Source organism: Panthera tigris, chromosome B1, assembly GCF_018350195.1.
Source record: "Panthera tigris isolate Pti1 chromosome B1, P.tigris_Pti1_mat1.1, whole genome shotgun sequence".
Lineage (NCBI taxonomy): Eukaryota > Metazoa > Chordata > Mammalia > Carnivora > Felidae > Panthera > Panthera tigris.
This window is the reverse complement of record NC_056663.1, coordinates 52,761,673-52,782,395: the sequence shown is the minus strand read 5'-3', so window position 1 is coordinate 52,782,395 and position 20,723 is coordinate 52,761,673. Positions and strand designations below refer to the sequence as shown.

The 20,723-nt window shown below is 43.8% G+C and overlaps 1 protein-coding gene across 3 annotated transcripts in view; it reads right to left on the bottom strand.

Moving 5' to 3' along the window:
• The window catches only part of FDFT1 (farnesyl-diphosphate farnesyltransferase 1), a 37,898-nt gene extending 19,168 nt beyond the window's left edge, over positions 1–18,730 (bottom strand). For 2 of the 3 annotated variants that reach the window (XM_007097138.2, XM_007097137.3), the window contains exons 1-3: positions 9,093–9,499; positions 8,077–8,260; positions 1,508–1,636 (exon numbers count right to left, since the gene is read on the bottom strand). In XM_007097138.2, the coding sequence (XP_007097200.2) occupies positions 1,508–1,636; positions 8,077–8,260; positions 9,093–9,493 (714 nt within the window). In that variant the 5' untranslated portion in view covers positions 9,494–9,499. Of the gene's footprint in view, positions 1–1,507; positions 1,637–8,076; positions 8,261–9,092; positions 9,500–18,471 lie in introns of those variants that run through there. The other variant, XM_042983592.1, reaches the window with a different exon arrangement.
• Positions 18,731–20,723: the final 1,993 nt, after the last annotated feature.

Sequence of the window (20,723 nt, the reverse complement as noted above, 5' to 3'; positions counted from 1 at the left end):
ATGCTCATCTGGTTCCAAAGACGTTGCCAACAAGTTTTGACGACTGAAGGATTAAGAGGCTGGACTTTGGACCTACACTCACCCAATGCATATGTATGCAGTAGTGTCTCTTCTGAGATCCCAACCTAAATACCATTAAAGATGCAAAACACATACACAATTCAGATGATTAAAATGTCTTTGCCTCCACTAGGGTGACGAAGAAGGCTCACAAACACCATGCCTATGGAAAATGGGCAAGACCTCTCCCTTCTATCCTGTATTCTGATGTTTACTTTAGTCCCCAGAGTCAATTAGGTCACTTTGTCTAGAAAAGCACTCTCTCCCTGCCCCCTACTCCTACCCTGGCTAATATCCTACTCAGCTGCTGCTCAGGAATAAACTCAGGCCAAATAAAAGCCATTATAATTTTATCTGCCACATCATCTGCTCTCATAGCCCTTTCCAGCTACTCTGTCTCCTGAAGAAGATAACCTCATCCATGTGAGGTCTCCCACCGCTAATCCCCGCACATACCCATTTATAACCGCCATAGGAATTGGGGGAGGGAGGTCAAGAAACTTGGAACATCTCATACTGTGTTAATTCTGTAAGGAGATGATGGGAAAGAAAAAGGTAAGGTGTTGGAGAGGTGCTCACTCCTCAGGACAACACACCCAAGATCCAAAGTCACTATCTTTGGTTTCTCATTAAACTTGTTTTTGTTTCTAAGGAAACACACATACAATTTAACAGTTTGAGGGATGCCTACTTCTCCCAAACATAATGGGATCAAGTTGGCACCGAGTTTAAAAGTAATCTTGGGTAGGGGCACTTGGATGACTCAGTATGTGAAGCATCTGACTCTGGATTTCGGTTCAGGTCATAAGCTCACAGTTTGCGAGATTGAGCCCCACAGTTCGTGAGATCGAGCCTCTGGGTATCAGCATAGAGCCTGCTTGGGATTCTCTCCCCGCCCCCATCCCTCCCCCTCCTCATGCTCTCTCTCTCTCAAAATACATAAACTTTAAATAAATGAATAAATAAACAAATAAATGTAATCTTGTGGTAAGATGGAACTGGAGAAAGGATTCAGATACTAAGGTGTGTACACATACACATGTACTCAGAAACGGAAAAGAAGAAAATAATAAAAAAAAAAATTTTTAAGATATGAAAACCACTGATATCTTTATACTACATGAAGCAATTTGGCCATTTATCTAAAATATCACAGCGAGTCAGAGACACTTTTAGAAGCTTAACATCTGTACTCCTGGGGCAAGTTGTATCTACTTTGGCCTGACTTACTGGTAAACTCCTTCTAGGGCATGGATTAGTTCAAGTATTCAAGGATAAGCCCCTATATTAAGTGTTTATGGTGAGCCATTCAAACTAAACAGATGGGTTGTAAAAGCAGAAAACCTGGACCGGGTAGACAACTTTATCCCTCTTTCTGAACTTGACAGTGAATACCCTCAGCTCTGTCTCACGTACCACACACCAACACTGCTTTGTAACCGCTCACCTTGTCCCACTCCTGTTCGGATGTCACGTGTTTATCCAAAAACTCCGCCATCCCAAATCCCATTTTCCGGCAAATGTCAACAATCACCGTTTGATATTTCTCAGCCAGATTTCTAAACTCGAGGGAGATCTGAAATAGAAATCGCACAAAAAACAGAGAAAATATGAAACATGTAGGTATATTGGGAACCAACATGGTTACCTATAGATTGTAAAACAAAGCAATAGTGGAACCCATTAAGGCTCCCAAATGATTCATCTATAAGCCTAACATCTAGGTTATGCTAGTCTATATACTGAATAATAAACTCAGAAATTTTATAATTATTAAAATAGAAGGGTCTAAAAATGCTAAGATTTCTACACTCAAAAGAAAATTCAAAATCTCACAATATGCTCATCTTTCCAATATATAATAAATAAGATGCCTCAACATAGAGTAGGCATAAACATAAGAATTTTAGGAAGAATGCCCCATTTTAGACAAACCTCATGGGATGGGAGACTCATTCCTGCAAACATGTATCAAGCACTTCCCCCACAACAAGCATTGTTCTAGGCAATGGGGATACACAGCCTTGGAAAGGACCAGAAACTCATGCCCCTGTACAGTTTACTGAGGAGATCAGCCAATCATTTTCTATCATCAATTCCCAAATTTCTATCTTGAAGTTATAGTGTCTCCCCTCTAGCAGGCTATACATTTTAATTCCTCAAACAACTCAATTTAGCCCAACCTGAGGCATGCTACCCAACAATTTTTTCCATAGCCCAAACTCTAATGTAGAAATCATACTGATATTTTTTAAATTCATTGCTATTATACAAACATCCTAAGTTCAAAGAAGTGTTTATAGGTGATCAAAACACAATATGGAAACACCATGAAACTTCATAAAATGCTACAAAATATTAATAGAGGCAACACACAATACTGAAAACAGTTAACAGACTTTATTAATCATCAGAAGTGTGAGAATGACTTGGTCTGCGTTTGCAGAAATGTTAGAAAAACTTGTTCAAGAAACACCTATACGTAAGGACCTGAGGGAAAACCAGCTGGTGGCACAGCACGGGATTCAGAGGCCTAAGATATTTTACCATTACTCTGAATAACATAAACTGTTAAACCCCTTAAGTCCGGGGTGCCTGGGTGGCTCAGTCGGTTGAGCTCAGGTCATCATCTCTCGGTTTGTGACTTCAAGCCCCACATCAGGCTCGCCACTGTCAGTGCAAAAAAACCTCCCTCTCCCCCCCAAAATTAAAATTGAAATTAAAAACAATCCCAAAAGTCCATAAAATCAATCCAATCTTTCCAGAACACTGTTCTTTCCAGAACAGCTGGAATACAAAGCCAAAAAGTCATTTCTATTACGGACTGAAACAAATGAGCAACTCTTATCAAAGGGCATTTGAATCCCTGAATCTCCTTAGGACCCCATTCTTTCAACAGATCCTTGACTAGGTCATTCTGTTTATGAGAACAAAGACCAGTGAGGTGAGGAAAGAGGAGCGGCTTAGATTCCTTAAAATCAAGCACACCAAAAGAAACACTTCACTGCTGACTGTGAACCATCCCCTTCAACAACTTTTTGGGACTTACCCTTATCTAATTATAGAATTCAAAAAATGAAAAAAATATCTAGGAGGGCGCATGGGTGGCTCAGTGGGTTAAGGGTACAACTTCAGCTCAGGTCATGACCGCACAGTTCATGAGTTCAAGCCCCGCTTTCCGGCTCTGTGCTGACAGCTCAGAGCCTGGAGCCTGCTCCGGATTCTGTGTCTCCCTCTCTGTCTCTGCCCCTCCCCTGCTCAGGTGCAGGTCTGTCTCTCTCTCTCTCTCTCTCTCTCTCTCAAAAATAAACAAACATTAACGACAACAAAAAAAAAGGGTGACAGTGAAGAGCCCTATGTTTTCCCAGACACCTGAGGGAGGGAGAGCACTGAGGGGCTCCTCCGTGTTTGGCACCCAGTTTCACATACTCTCTAGGAGCAACAGCAAGCTCTGTTGAGTGAAATGAGCCACAAGGACGGTTTTTGTTTAAATATTTATTCATTTCTGGGAGAGCACAAGCGGGGGAGGGGCAGAGAGGCGGTCAGAAGATTTGAAGCAGGCTCTGCGCTGACAGCACAGAGCTCGAGACGGGGCTCAAACTCATGAACTGTGAGATCATGACCTGAGATGAATTGAGACACTCACCCGAATGAGCCACCCAGGCGCCCTGAGCCATGAGGACTTTTTACTGTCCCTCCAGGTAACTGTGTTTCACAACTACAGATTTCTAGGCCCTTGAGTCACACTCTGGTGATTCAAGTACACGAAGGAAGGATAGCATGGTGAATCCGCTAGTATAATGGAGAAAGGCCAAACACCAAAGTAGGGGTCAAGGGTAGCAAGACATTTCCATTAACCTATACTAAAAATTCCCTATAAATTTCAGGACGTTATGATCTAAACACCGGGTAATTCTACCTTCGCTTATTTGCCAAGTCCTGTTTCTGATCAATTTTTAAAAAGGCAGTAAATGGGGCGCCTGGTGGCTCAGTCGGTTAAGCGTCTGACTTCAGCTCAGGTCAGGATCTCACGGATCACTGAGTTTGAGCCCCACATCAGGCTCTCCGCTGTCAGCCCAGAGCCTGCTTCGGATCCTCTGTCTCCCTCTCTCTGCCCCTCCCCTCTCTTGCATGTTTTCTCTCTCTCTCAAAAATAAAATAAATATTAAAATATATAATAAAAAAATAAAAGGGCAGTGAAATATGCCAGTGATTAAATATTAAAACTACATTAACACAAAATCATACAAATAGTAAATCACTAATGAAATATACTTTGTAACTAATTCACAGCTCAATAAATATTATTATTGCTATTATCATTTAAAAATAACCCCATGTTATCTTGAAGACTGCTAGTTTCCACTAGTACCAGGTGAAAAAGATATCTCATCCATAATGTACAATGAGAGTTCTAGAAAGCCTGACTTTCAAATATTGACCACTAAAGCATAAAATACCACGTTCAATCTCAAGGCACACACATTGAGGAAGTGTGCACTTAGAACTGTCTAGGCTTATGCCTAAAATCCACACGGCCTGGGATGAAAGTTATCTTAAAATTATCAGTCGCTTGTTAAACGAGTAACTTGTGAAACAGTTCGTTCTGTTCTCCTGCCTTGACAGAGATACCTCCACAACAGCCTGAAGGCCTCAGGTGTGAATTTACAATTCCCTCAGGACTTGGTTCCGAAATGCAGCAGGGCAGACCGCTGATTCCACTCCCAGGCTGCACCCACTCTGCCCAGCATGAGGAGGCCTAGGGGTGCGGTGGCTCAGGGAATTGAGGGTAGGGAATTCCAGATACTCAGAGCATAGTCTAGAAGGGGAGCTGCATCAGTTCTTAGCACCCCCCCACCCCTTTGAGAGTGAGGAGCCCCCCTTTTGCCTCAGAGTAAGGCCCTCCTTGCTTCAGTCTAAGAGCAGTACTGTACGGGGCACATGGGTGCCTCAGTCAGTTAAGCGTCCGACTTTGGCTCAGGTCATGATCCCATAGTTTGTGAGTTTGAGCCCCGCATCCGGCTCTCTGCTATCAACTTGGAGCCCGCTTGAGATCCTCTGTCTCCCTCTCTCTCTACCCCTCCCCCACACCCTCTCTCTCAAAAGTAAATAATAAAACATAAAAAAAGAAATGGCTGTGTGCCATGTCTAAGAAAGAGCAGTACTGTGTGAGTGAGGCCAAGTTATCTATTCTGCCTTTAGGCCCTTGCTCAAAACTGACTGTCCGCCTAACCAGACGGCTTTACCTTTCAAATTGTGCATCTTATTTCAAGGAGATGGTGGGAGAGATCAGCATGTGCACAAACCTTTCCTTAAGAAAGTAAGGCACCGTGGATTTCCATATATTTCTATCTCAATCGAACAAAAGGCTGAAAGGACCTCCAATTCAAAATTACACTCTCACAGGGCGCCTGGGCGGCTCAGTCGGTTAAGTGTCTGACTCTTGGTTTCAGCTTAGGTCACGATCTCATGGTTCATGAGTTCGAGTCCCGCATCAGGCTCTAGGCTGACAGCACGGAGCTTGCTTGGGATTCTCTCTCTCTGCCCCTCCCCTGTTCACTCCCTCTCTTTCTCTCAAAATAAATAAACCTAAAAAAAATTAAAAAACAAAACAAAACACAGTTACACTCTCACAAAACACCTAGCTCCCATAGATTTCACATTCATAAGGATATAAAGGGTTAACAACAGCAAAATAATGATGCCTGGCCTGTACTCTCTGCTCCCTTCTCCTCTTCCAGGGCTAGTCTCTGCTTTCAGGACAGTAGTGCCTGTCAGCTCTCACTCTACTCCCCAACACAGGAAAAGATAGATTTAATGGTGCAATTTTCTTGAACAAACTGTCGTTTTTCCATTGCAATGCAGTATTTATAAAGGAGAAGATTTTGGTTTTCTAAGCATATTGGAATTATCTAAACATTTATCAGCTCTACCCCCCCCAAAATTATTCTAGCATTCACACATTTTCATATCCATTTTTGCTGAGTGGATAGGGGCACCTTGATTTTTAAAATACCTATGACATTTTCCCATGACTAGAAATTATTTGTTATGAATTTACTCAAGTCAAAAGTAGTTTGGAAGGTTTTTTTGGTTTTGGAGGCTCTAGCTAGAATATCACTTTTTAAAGTGAGAATACACATCAATAATAAAGGCTCTGGGAGCAGGGCGCCTAGGTGGTTCAGTTGGTTAAGCACCTGACTTCGGCTCAGGTCATGATCTCACAATTTGTGGGTTCGAGCCCCACATCAGGTTCTGTGCTGACAGCTCGGGGCCTGGAGCCTGCTTCGGATTCTGTGTCTCCCTCTCTTTCTGCCCCTTCCCCGCTCGCACTCTCTCTCTCTCTCTCTCTCTCTCTCTCTCAAAAATAAACAAATAAATAAATAAAGGCTCTGGGACTCTGTCTGCAGCACTTTCTCTGCATTAGTGGAGTGTCACAAGCTCATCAGTGAATGTCTGTGGATTTCCAGTCAGAGGAAACCCAAGCTCTGCTCATGTGAGAGGTATCCTGGGAGAGTCAAATCACTGGTACCCTCTCTAGGTGAGAGCTCTAATTCCTCACCTAATTATGCGTCCCAGGTTCTTCTTCCTCTCTTGTATCATAGCAGTGCACTGGATCAGCTCCACCTAATAATTCCTCACAGACTTTCTCTTTTGGTTTGAATCATACCGTATTTTATTTTTGTCTTTGACAGTGAAGGTATGATCTCAGTACTCTGAAATAGCCCTTCCTCACCCAAGGAGTGTCTCAAACATTCTTCTGTAATGGGTGGATTCCTCGCCTCCCCACTGGAATATAGACCTGTTTCAGTGGCAACAGCCACGTGAGGACTATTCTTCCCCCCAGATTCTAGAAATTGTGCATAAAAAGAAGGGCTTCTTTGGGCTCTTAGAGAACATGAGACTTCGCTAAATCAAACCTTTATTTATAAGATATGAAAGAAACACTTATTTGTGTGATAAGACATGCAAATTCCAGAAAAGACCTAATGACACGTGTAACATAAACTTGTCAATTTTCTAAAGCTCAAGAGTTTAATTATAACCCACTTTACTCCAACAGAATGGACTAAACACCTAGTATTTATAGAATACTTAGTATGCAGCAAGCAATCTTCTAAGTACTTTATTTTCATTTATTTATTTTATTTTAGAGAGGGAGCGTGAGTGGGAGACAGGGGCAGAGGGAGAGTAGGAGAGATAGACAGATAGAGAGAGACAATCTGAAGTAGGCTCCACCCTCAGCATGGAGCCCAATGCTGGGCTCTGTCTCATGACCCTGGGATCATGACCTGAGCTGAAACCAAGAGGTGGACACTCAACCAACTGAGCCATCCGGGTGTCCCTAAGTACTTTATACATATGCACTTATCAATTCTGAGAGCTCTTAACTTTACAAATGAGGAAACCAAGGCACAGACAAAGGCCATAAGTGGCAGGGCATCATTGTGCTTGTCAGTCCTCACCCCAGCTGCTAAGAGCCTGCTCCCTACCCCATGGCGACTACCCATCAAGAACAACATCAAGAACAACACATCCACACTACCAGGTTAAGGGTACCAGAAGCCTTCGGCTGTATTACATGGCAACGGGTTTTGTGAACGAGCCTGAGAATCCATCTTTTACCACACTGGATTTAGAATGTACCTTTCTGAAGAAGGAAATACTGGACTTCCGAGCAACATACTGGTAACAATAATAGAAGCTAACACCATTCTAACCTGTGTTAAATCTTAGAAATCTCACAGCAATACTATGGGTAGGTAGTATTATTATCTCTATAGATGAAGACACTGACGTTTAGACAGGCTACATCACTAAGCACCGGATACTAAGTGGAAGAGGTGGCAGTCTGGCTTCAGAGTCTTGGCTACCAGAGTTCTCACCCAGCACAGTATATGACACTGTCCTCAGACTGCTTATTTCACTGCTCTCTCCAGGTATGGGGGCTAGCAGCCAACTATATCATCAGTTATCAACACAACCATAGGCAGAAGACATTTGTAATTCCACTACCGTTGGGAAGTCCTCTAGCACTTGTCGATCCTTCTCCTTGCTCTCCATATACCGCCAGTCTGGTTCATAAAGGTAAGAGTGGAAGTTGTGCAACAGTGGGACCTTTTTTTCTACACTGATGGTCATGTCATCTTCCAGAGTGTCCAGAGCCCGGAGGACCAGGTAAAATATGCATACCGCATGGCTGTAAAAAATGGAAGAACTATTAATGTAACAGATAAACATCCAAAGATACGTATTTTAAAATAACATGTCATGAATGCAAACCTCCTATAGCCTTACCTCTAAAGAACTCTGAAAGGAGAGCCAAACCCTTTTGTACTTAATGAGCCATCTCAGCTTTCTTTTCTTAGATGGGAGCAATGGACTTCAGTGGTTTATTTATAAAACACGAAATAAAAAACCTAGCAGCTGGATGTCACAACTACTCCCAGAATGAGTTACATTTAACTACTGTAGAACAACCATACAAAGATCAGCAAACCAAGTGTTTACATGGAGCAAATATTTTGCAGATTAAAATGTCAAAAGACGCTGTAACTTCTAGGTATAAATGCTATCATACACCAAGGCAATTGGTCTAGGTTCATGTATGCAGCCTGCACAGCAGCAACTTGGGAAGAATTAATCCCATATACTAGAATTGCAAAGCAGCATAAGGGAAGCCAAGAAAAAAAATGCATGACCTCCTCAGACAGGTTCGGCTGCCAGGACTAAAAAAAGTTAATAAACACCACCATCCACCCCCCCCCCCTTCCTCCCCGCTTCCCTGAAGCTGGGCCCACAGGGCAACTACTGGATGGCTAACTGCCTGGAAGGGCATTCTAAAGTAAATACATGGGTGTTCCAACGAGACACTGCCTTCACTCAGGTGGGGCATGAGTGGGGCACGTTCTAGCTGAGCCACAAGCGGAGACTGCAATGATAGGGACTGTCAGAAAGTAGCTTCGAGTGGCTCAAAGTCCCCTGGAAAAGCCTTCTTGCCCCAAGCAAAAAGGAGCTGTCTGGCCACTCACCGCATTTCCCCATCCAGCGCCTCGATGACAGCTGCGAAACTGCGACTAGTCTGATTGAGATACTTGTAGCAAGTTTTCAAGCTGCTGCTGAGCGAATCCTGCGGGCAGAGAAGACACACGGCGGTGGGAGACGCGGCGGAGCAGGAGTGGGAATGGGGCAGGCGGCCGGACACCGGCGGGCTCCGCAGCCTGCCGCAGACGCCCTCTCCGCGCGGCCAGTCCTTGGAGGGCCAGGCGGCGGGAGGCAAGGGGCAGCCGCGTGGCGGGGAGCCCGCGCCCGTACCCCGGGGCGCCGCGGCGGGGCTCAGCACCAAGGTCCGCTTGAACAGGGACATGGCCTTGGTGCCGCAGGCGGCTGCGGCCATGGAAATCGCAGGGCTGGCGTAGAATTTTTCCTCCATAGACCCGAGCCGATCCGGGAGGCGCGCCCCAGAGGGCGGGGCGGGCTCTCCCTCCACCCCACCAGGCCAGCGGTAGGCCCAGCGGCTGCGCGCCTCCGCCCGCCCCGCCCACCCAGTCGGGGAGGGGGGGGCACCGCCCACCTGAGGTCAGCCCCGCCCCCCCGAGGCCCCAGGCGGGAGACCCCTCCACCACCCCCACCTTCCTCCCGGTCTTCCCCGAGTCCGCAGAACCCTCTGATGGCTGGCGGAGCCCTGTCCCCTCTGCCAAGCTGGCTTTTCCTCCTGATGACAGAACCTCTCCTTGACCAAACTTAAGTCGGGCTCTGAACCTTACATTTCTGTGCTTGTGCCTATCCCCGCAACGCCCAATTTTAGCAATAATCCTGCTACCGATCACCTTGACCGTCCTGCAGGGTTCCTCATCTCCCATCATCCCATCGCCCTGGCCTGCCTCCAGCAAGAATCCCTTTAGGTTAGATCCTTTAGCTAGAACGCCCCTCACCCCAGATGTTTCATCTCAGTCATTTTCCATCCACCGACCCCTTCACTCTGCTCCTTGGCTAGAAATTCCCACTCTTCCTTGTCGTATTCGAAATTGAGCCCAAGTCTATACTGGGGTCTCTTTTCCCCTTTAGTTTTTCTGAATAAAACCTGTTTCTCCCACTTTACTGTCCACCTCTGGCTTTTAACACCTGTTGAACGTCTTCTATCCCCTGGAAAGCTAGCTGTTACTTTTAATATTTCTAATCCTCTTTCTCTTTCAAACTAGTGAGCTGTAATGAGCTGCTTCCTGAACTTTACTCTTCCCTAAGAAAAACGAGAATCATTTCTCCAGGAAAAAAAAAAAGCCATGTTTTCAATTCAAGCACATCTCAAAGAATTGCTGACTGTGTGTGTATGTGTGTGTTTTACAGACTTTAATTTTAGAGCTACTTTACGTTCACAAGAGAATTCAGTGCGAAGTACAGAGTTTCCATGTACTTACTCTCCCCCCAACCCCAGTCTCCTCACTGTCTTTGTAAGAGAAGGAAACATTTGAAATATCAAACAGGACAGTGGTTAAAAATATACATATGGCATATCACTAGTTGGATATACCACTTTGGAATGTTAACAATGAACCCTGAACCCCAGCGGACCCATGTCCTTTTCATATGTGTATATTAACTAAATTTCCTATCATGGATGCATATCATACTGTCAAGAGAGTTAACCTTTAAAAAAAAGTCATATACTCATGAGAATTTCATTTCAGTTCAATTAAAAAAATGTTCAATTAAAAAAATTATTAGTAAAGGGGTGCCTGGGTGGCTCAATTGGTTAGGCCTCTGACTTTGGCTCAGGTGGTTTGTGGTTTGAGCCCTGTGTGGGGCTCTGTGCTGATGGCTCAGAGCCTGGAGCCTGCTTTGGATTCTGTGTCTCCCTCTCTCTCTATGCCCCTCCCCTGCTCACACTCTCTGTCTCTCTTTCTCTCAAAAATAAATAAACATTTTTTTAAAACTTTAATTATTAATAAAAATTAATATTTACTGAGTACTGTATATTAGTAAAATCATTTAGTGCAGTGTCTGGCATATAAAAATACTCAGTGAAGGTTTGATGAATAAATGAATACATTCAGAGTATTTAAAAACCATTCACCAACTCCTTCCCTCTCAAGTGTGGAGAGGCAAGACTTCACAATGAAACAAAAGAAACAGAACAACAGCTATTACTGATCTCCATGGCAAGCTCTCCACATAAACTGTTGTTACCAGGCCACAATGATGCCTTTCTCCGCACTGCCAAATGTTTTAATCCTCAGCTATACCTAATGGCTTTGGGGCTGATTTCCAACCATGAGTTCCATTAAAAAGCTAGACAGCAGCAACCTTAAAGAATACTACCCACCCCTCCTTACCAACACCTCCTCCACTCTTATAACAAAGTCAATAACTCCCTTCCCTATCTCCTTCCATCACTCTTTTTTGGCCACCTATTTGTTTCAGTTCCTCGCTCTGAACAGTAAGTTCTTCAAATTATCAAGAAGATATAGGAAGCTCTAACTACTAAACACTGGAAAAAACTCTGCTCACTATAAAAATTTCCACTGCTTGATTCGCATGAGTTGGCAGGCAGGGGAGGGTGGGAAAAAAGTCTAGGGCTAACTGCTGCCTGTCCCTAGAGCCTCCTGACATTGTCCATTGCTGTCTGAGATGAAGTACACTCCAGAGAACTCTCAAGTAAGAGAAAACAGGGATGAAGGGCATTTGGAGGAAGAGTGTGCAGTGGCCAGAAGTGCAAGACTGAGCTTCCAGGACTGGGGCTCCAGCCTCCTCAAGTTCCACAAGCTACCAACCTTTCTGACAGCTTTCCTTAAGACTTTAACACAGATCGCTCAGAATAGGGAGAAACCCTACACACGGAGCCAAATTTATGTAACAATAAGATTAATAACTACCATATGTTGGGCAGATACTACGTGCTAAGCACAATACAGACATTACCTTTTACCCGTACAAAACGCTTTAAGGAAGATATTACAGACCTACACCCACCTACATCGAATCTTCATGGCCAGATGTGTGCAGAATTCAGAATTTTTAGTGTTGTAGAAAGCAGGCAATAAGACGCATATACAGCCTCGGTTGTTATGGAGTAACGTCCCATAATTAATTGTTAATATTTCTTCTGCACAGCAGTGTGAATATACTAAGCCAGGATCATTTTGATTCAGGGCAGGTTTGCTGCCAAATGATCTTGAGCCACATTTATGAAAACGCTCCTCATTTTCAGATCATTTGCCAGTTGGGAAATTGTGGCCAACGGCCTGTGATCAATATTTCTACTTTATAGATGAAGAAACTGCTGCCTGGAGCTTAAGTTACCAAAAGTTATTTAGCTAAGAGTCAGGATTTAGACTTGATAGAAGCCAGAAATGAATCATTATGAAACATCTGCTTTTTCCACTATGTGCCCCTCTGAGTGATGTCATACAACTTGCAGGTGGCAGCAAGTCCCTATTTACTGAAATGCTCCTAAAAATTCAGTATAAATTAAGTTTACTGAACCCTGAATCCTACAGCCAAATCCTTTTGTGACAGAAATAGTCAGCCTTCAATATCTATGAAGTGTACATTTCCCCCCAGTTTCTTTGTTAATTAAGAGAGAAACTAAGATCATGTTAAGCTAAGGAAAACGTATGGTCCTATGTTTCCTCTATTTAACTATTTTCTTTTTTAATGGCTCTTTGGGCTTAAAAAGGACTCAGAAAAGCTGCAGGCAACAAAACAAATAATATTATACTGTATTGTTCATCAAATCTTGGAGCTAGAAGAGTCTCACTTAAAAAGAAAATCAAGAGATAATAGCGTGGAAGGTCTTTCTCCTACCTCCTTATCACTTCTCTCTCTAGGAATAACCAAGGCTACCATTTTCTCCAACACTCTTATTTTATAGAGGAGACTTGAGAATGAGAGAAGTCAAGTCTCTAGACTCTGGGGTAAGGGGTGCTAACCCCCACATTGTAGAAAATCTGCATATAACTTTTGATTCCCCAAAATCTTAACTACTATTAACCTACTGATGACCAAAAGCCTTACTGATAGCATAAAGTCAGTTAACAAATAATTTCGTATGTCATATGTGTAAGTTTGAGAAAAGAAAATGTTATTAAGAAAATCCTAAGGTTGGGGGGGACACCTGAGTGGCTCAGTTGGTTAAGCATCGGACTTCAGCTCAGGTCATGACCTCAGTTTGTGAGTTCGAGCCCCACACTGGACTCTCTGCTGTCAGCACAGCAGAGCCTGCTTGAGATCCTCTGTCCCCCTCTCTGCCCCTCCTCCACTAGCGCTCTCTCTCTCTCTCTCAAAAATAAACAAACTTAATGGGGCACCTGGGTGGCTCAGTCGGTTAAGCATCCGACTTCGGCTCAGGTCATGATCTCATGGTTTGTGAGTTCGAGCCCAGCTTTGGCCTCTGTGCTGACAGCTCGGAGCCTGGAGCCTGCTTCGGATTCTGTGTCTCTCCATCTCTTGGCCCCTCCCCTGCTCATGCTCTGTGTCTCTCTGTCTCTCAATAATAAACGTGTAAAATAAATAAACAAACAAAGGAAATCATAAGAGAAAATACATTTATAGTACTGTACTGCATTTATCAAAAAAATCCATGTATAAGTAAATCTGTGCAGTTCAAACTCATGTAGTTCAAGAGTGAACTGTATTTGCTTTTTTTCATTCTCTCTCTCTTCCTCTAGCATGTAAGTAAGGCTCATAAAAGCAAGGTCTTCACCTATCTTGTTTGCTGTTATATCTTCAGCACCTAAAATGATATCTGACATGCAATTGGTGGTCACATATTTGGGAAGGAAGAGAAGAAGGGAGAGAGGGAGAGAGGGAGAGAGGGAAAGAGAGAGGGACAGAAGGAAAGAGGGGGAAAGGAAAGGAAAGGAAAGGAAAGGAAAGGAAAGGAAAGGAAAGGAAAGGAAAGGAAAGGAAAAGGAAAGGAAGCTAATCTACATCAGATTAAGAAGGGAAGAAAGGAACTAGGAATTATAGAGTATCTGGGACGTGCCAGGAGTGACAGTGGTGGGATCTAATCAGCTATCTGAGGCCAGTCAAACCTAAGCTCTTCATCCAGGGCAAACTAGAAGCATGGAGGTTTTCAGACTAGCCTGAGTTGGCATCCTGGATCCACTTCTTGCAAGCCAGGTGACTTTGAATTTATCTGATTGCTTTATGCCACTGTTTCCTAATCTGTAAAATAGCAGTAATAATAATACTTCTCACTTTAGGGCTGTTGTCAAGATTGACTAAGTGTGATGAGTTACAAACTGGCCACAGGAGTTTATGGCTCTTTCCATCAGGGGATACGGTTTTTCTCCACATCCTTGAATCTGGGTTCCCTTGTGACTATTTTTGGTCAATAAAACAGTAGCAAATGTGATTCCAACAGAGGCTTGAAAACTCCAGCTGCCATGCGGAAGCCAAGGGCTAGCCTGCTGGATGATGAGACACATATGAGACACATATGCTGGATGATGAGACACAAGCCCAGAAGAAATCAACCAAACTGGCCCGGACTAGTAGAACTCCCGAGCTCTCCCAGATGACTATGAACTAAAGTTGTTGATATTTTGAGTCACTGAGTTTTTTTGTAAATTGTGGTAAAATATACATAAAGTTTATCACCTTAACCATTTTTAAGTGTTCAGTTCAGCAGTGTTAAATACAGTCACATTGGTGTGTAACCAGTCTCCAGAATTAAGTCCCTCAGTTTTGGAATGGTTTGTTACTCAGCAAAAGCTAACCTAATACACTGAGATAACAGACTTGAAGAGCTCAGCGTAGTGCCTGGCAAACATAAGAACACAATAAATGATGTCCATTGTTATTATTAGGTAATTATTATCATTATTAATTTGATTATTCTAACTCACAATATAATTTCTTCCCAATCCCACCCACGTCGAATTTGTGTTCCAAAAATGTTGCTTTCATTGTGTCACAGTTCTGCTCTTAACCATCACCTGCTTTACTGATCACAGCTCAGCTTTTGGACTCCCACATGCACTTAATGAATTTTATACTTCTAGCTTTCACTCTTTCATTTCAGCCAAGTTGGTTTCCTCATCATCCCACACACATCATGCTTAGTCCTATATAACCTGGCCCATGGTAGCTTTTACTGAAGATCCTCCCCACTAAACTAAATCTAACGGTTTACAAAGTACTTTTCCTGTGTTTTCTGAAAACTTTTCCCTCTAAAACATTTCTAATTTCACTAAAATTTCCTGAAATCAAAATGTACTTAAGAATACTTGGCACTCCCTAGGCTATCTTACTTTTGTACACCTATTCTCCATTAGATTGTGAACACATCAGAGTGGGCATTTTCCACCCTGTGTCCATCACACTCAAGTGGGTCAATTTTAGCTGAATCTGGATAATCCTCTGTTTGAGGCGTCTCTGTGGTCCAACACCTGACTGATAAGCAGCATGGTGGGGTTTAGAGAATGAGCTCTGCAGTCAGACAGCAAGAGTCAAAGACAGGCTCCACCCCTGAATAACTAGACCTCGGGCAATTAATTAACCTCTCTATGTCTCTGCTCTTCATCTATAAAACAGTAAAAATAACAGTACCTTCCTCATAAGATTACTGGAAGGTTTAAAAAATAGATGCAAGGAGGTGTATAAAATAATGTTTGGCACACACAAAGAGCTCAATAAACGTTAGTCATTATTATGAAACCCTTTATCTAAAAGGTAAAGATCGAGGTTTAAAAAGTGTTTCAGCACAGGGGCACCTGGGTGGCTCAGTCGGTTAAGCATCGGACTCCAGCTCAGGTCGCGAGCCCCATATTGGGCTCTCTGCTGTCAGCACAGAGCCCACTACAGATTCTGTGTCTCCCTCTCTCTCTGCTCCTCCACCACCTCTCAAAAATGAATAAATAAAACATTATATATATATATATATATATATATATATATATATATATATACACACACACACACACATACATACACATATATATATGTATTTTTTTTGAAGTGTTTCATCAGGGCATCAAGATGGAATAAAAGGTCTTGAACAAGTGCAATTAGGAATCTGACTGACCCCAATTCTAAGCCCACAGCATGATGAGACTGCCTAAAAAAGACAGTGAATGTGACAGGGAGGTAAGATGGAGAAAAGGACTTTAGTTGTATATGGCCCTTTTATTTCTTAAGAAAAAAAAGATGAAGCAAATATAGCAAACACTTACTATACGATATAGTTAATCTTGGAAATAGAAAATGGTTTGTTAGAGTTTTTTCAGTATTTTTCTACTTGCTTGAAATATTTTATAATTAAAATACATTTTTTAAAGTGAAAGCAGTCTTCAACTATGTTACATAGAAATACTGCATCCATAAAGAAGGAATTTAAAGTTCTGAAATGCGCAGACCAACCCGAAAGAGTACTGTTCAACTTTGGACACTAGACTTTAAAGGGAGAGAGAACAGGCTGGTAAATGATCTGGAAAGAAAAACATATAATGAATAACTAAAGGAAGAACATAGAATATTTGGTCTGGCTATCAGTGTTCCTACTAAGAACAGGAGAGTTCTCTTAAAATATGTCAAGTGCTGGATTACAAACATGGATTAGACCCTGGCTCCAGGGGGAGAACAGAGTGAAAACAATCCTGCTTACTGTACTAGAAGGTAGCACTTCCTAAAATCAAAAAATGTCTGGGGGGTGAAGTGGGCAAGTCTCCAGAGGCAGTGAACTACTTGTCACAGGTAGTGCCCAGGAGACTGTACAAACTGGTTTATAAAGCAGTGACTATGCGTTTTGGGTCACAGATCCCAGAAGGATAGGATAATAGTGGACACTGTTCTCTCAAAACACACAAATGTACAATAACATAAATATTTGCAAATAATTTCAGGAAAGCTCCAAAAACTCTCAGTAAGAATCTCTAATTAAATACCTACTGAACAAGGCACAGGAGCATCCCTCAAAAAAGGACTCCCCTGTCCCAGCCAGAAGTGATTTTTCCCTTTTATAAATGTCCTTATGCATTTACTATATTCTGCCACATTTACTTAAGTTTATCTTGTTTAAAACACTAGAGGTTTCTTGGGGGTAGTGTACCCACCTTTTATTCATTAATTCACCAAAGGTACATCGAACAAGATTTCTACATCCAAATAGCTTAAAAATCCAGAATCAAATATAGAATCTTGGATCTGAAAGGGATTTGGGGGCCACCATACAAGACCGTGGGGCCGATATAAGGTAAGCAGTACTAGAGAAAATGGTTGAGGGAGTTTCACAGGTAACTTGTTATGGTGCTTTTCTAAATTTTCTGTGAACAGTCTTCCAAAGTCTTATTCACTTGACAAGATGGGGAGCATTTTGTGTGTCCTATTTGTCTGTGCATGACATCCTGCCACGGTGCACCCACCATAACATCTAGCACAAAACAGGTGTTTAAAAATGTCTGCTGAATGGTCACTAGGGGTGGCACTGACTGAAGCTAGACCCTGAAGGATGACATGGATCCTGAGTTATGAAAAAAATTTTTCTGATGGGAAATTTAAAGTGTTTACTTAATAAAGGACACCAATTAAGAGTGCATTTAAGCAAAAAATAGTATGTGTGATGTTTCCATTGGCAAAAAGAATTTAAAACTTTTGATACAACCCACTAATTCGGCTGAATGTATTTATTCATCCACTAATCACTTAAGAGTAAGTTTCTTGTTGGAATAAATACCTTTGTAAGCATTCAGTTAACAAAGGATACAAGAATGAGGCAGATGAAATATAAATAAATAAAACCAAGTCTGGCCTTCAAGCAACCAACAATGTTGCTAAACGACAGACATGCAGGTAACTAAAGAGCTTGGAAGAGTAAATATGTGTTATAAAAAAAACCCTAAGAAGCACTGGAGAATAAGGGATTGATCAGACCCGAGGAAAGTGAGGGAAGCTTATAGAAGTGATGTAACCGAAAACTGGAAGGATGAGCAAGGTTTCATTCCAGAAAAGGTACTGGGACAATATCTGCATAGCTTTTTACATTCACCAAATTCTCTCACAGGTCCTCCCCCACTTAATCTACCCACACAATCTCAATTTTGCAATCACCAGTTAAGACACAGATAACATCAATGCTCAAGGACAGACGGAAAAGTGAAGAAAAACGACCTGGCAAGCAATGTCTTGAAAGAGCAGAAACATCAAGACAACCTGGGGTAGGGTTGGAGAGGGAAGAGGAGGCCTACCACCTGGGCCCCATTTGGGGTTAGGAAAGCAGAGTTAGGCTGGGCCGCTGGGGCCGCCAGAAGGGGCGGGGGTCTGCCGCCCCGAGGGAAGAAGGGCGCCTGAGGCGTTTGGCACCCGCTCGCCGCACCCTCCGCCCAGGATTTTGGGCCGGGTCGGCCAGGCCTCAGGCCCGGCGCCGCGCGCAGCCGCCCCGCCCCAGGCAGGATGCAGGGATGCTCGGCCCACCTGGTCCATCTTGGGTATCACCTTCCGCCGGCCCCCCATCTGGAAGCGCAATAGGTTGTAGAACTCCTCGGGGCGCCCCAAGCACTTCACGAACTCCATTCTGGCGGCGGGCGGCGGGTCCGGGGGATCGGTGCTCACCTCCCGGTATACCTCCGGTGGACACCCGCCCGCACACAGCAAAAGATTAAAGCCAAGAGGCGCGGCGGGTGGGGCGGGGCGTAGGCGGGCCCAGTTCATGATGCCACGCCCACATCCCGCCCATCTCAACGGGTCCCTGGCTCTCGCGCCGCTTCTCGTGGGCTCGCCGGGTGGACTGACGGTCTCTGATTGGCTAGGACCACTCGCACCAGGCAGACGCCGGCCAATCGACGGTAGGATGAGGCTGGCGTGACGACCACACCCTCTAAGCTAATTGGAGATGAGAAAGGAACAGGCGAACGGGATTGGTGCTTCTATGGGGGCGGGCCTTTTCCCTCTCTCTAGGTGGAGCTTGGGGCTCGAGCACAGAGGGAACCAAACTAGGACGCTGCGGCCTAGGTGCAGTTGATTCTGGCTCAGCCGCGGGTGTTTGGTGAGAACCAAGCAGAGAAGAGCCCAGAGGGCGACAGTCCGCTATGATTTCGTCAGTAATCCCTCCACCTGTTTATTCGTGTTTGTCCTGTCGGCTAGATTAGCTCTTCAGTGCCGCGCTCTGGGCGCCGCCGCGCACCTCCTGTGCTGGATCCGCGCAAAGCAAAAGGCGAGTGGGCCCACCACCAAGGTGTAGGTGCTTACTGCAACACAGGAGAGCAAAAGCTTGGCAGAGTCATCCGCGGCCCTTGCAACCCCATGGAATCCCGGGCACCTGCCCCCAGCAGTAACACCCCTTCTTTGCCCGCTTCACAAAGCCTTTCACTTCTTTCTGGCTGATATCACTCACTCCTGGAAATTAAACAACAGGACCTCTTTAAATAAGTGTTTTAGACCCCACTTTGTTCCCAAAATGAATCTGAGGCGTTTCTATAACCTCTGTTACAGGGATGTGGAAATTTGTATCTCCATCTGAGATCTCTCCAGTCCTAGAAACGACTTGCACACTCCCACACCCAATCTATTTTAACACAGCAACCAGCAATCACTTTGAATTTAAGCCAGATGCAATCACTGCCTAAAACCCTGAAACCTCTATCCTGTTTAGTGAAAGCCTAAGTCCCTACAAGTGTCCAAAGGCCTGTATCATTACCCCTCCACCCCCATTACCTCTTTGGCCTCCATCTTTTCTCTCTCCCCTTCTCTGGCCCTAGGGCCTTTTTGTATAGCTGTTCACTTCACCCTTCCCGCAATATCTTACCGCCAGATACCCAGCTCCTTCATGTCCTTGATGAAATCTCACCTTCTCATTTAGGCCCACCCGGATCATTCTATTTTAGACGGCGTTTGTCCCCCCACGCCCACCGCACTGCTGATCCCCATCCTGCTCTAGTTTTCTCCATAGAATTTATCATGTGCTAATACAAGGTTTACTTATGATGATTAGTGTCTGTTTCCTCTTGCTGGAGGAAGATGATAGATGATCTTTGTTTTGTTCACTAACACACCAAGTATCTAGAACAGTGCCCGACACATACTAGTTGCACAATGAACATTTACTGAACTAAGCCGGACCCCCTCTTTGGTGTTCCCCAAACAGTGCAAGCTTAACATGTCCATAACTGAAATCTCCCACTGAAACTGTTTTTCTGGTGAATAGCACTAACAACCTCTCAGCTGCCAAATTATCAAATCCAGATGTCATCCCTAACTCCTCCTTTCTCTCCCTAAACTTGTCCCCTTTGAAATCATTCATCAAGTCTAGAGTCCAAGAAACAAACATCTCTCGTCTTAATCTCTCCTCTCTGATCCATCTTGGTTTAAGTCCCATCTTCTCTCCCAAACTATTTTGAAATCAACTTCGCATCTCTCTCTCTCCATGCATGCCTAGTGACAGCTTGAGTAATTTATTTAAAACACACACTTGATTATATTACCCTCTTGCCTACAATTCTTCAATTTTAAATTCCTCAAAGGAAATGCCTTTCAATAATATTAATGATTCTGGCATAAAATAAAAACTCTCTCGGGGTGCCTGGGTGGCTCAGTCGGTTAAGCGTCCAGCTTCGGCTCAGGTCATGATCTCGAGGTTCACGAGAGCCCACTTCCGATCCTCTGCCCCGCTCTCTGTCTCTCTCAAAATAAATAAACTTTAAAAAAGAAAGAAAGAAAGTTCTCTCATC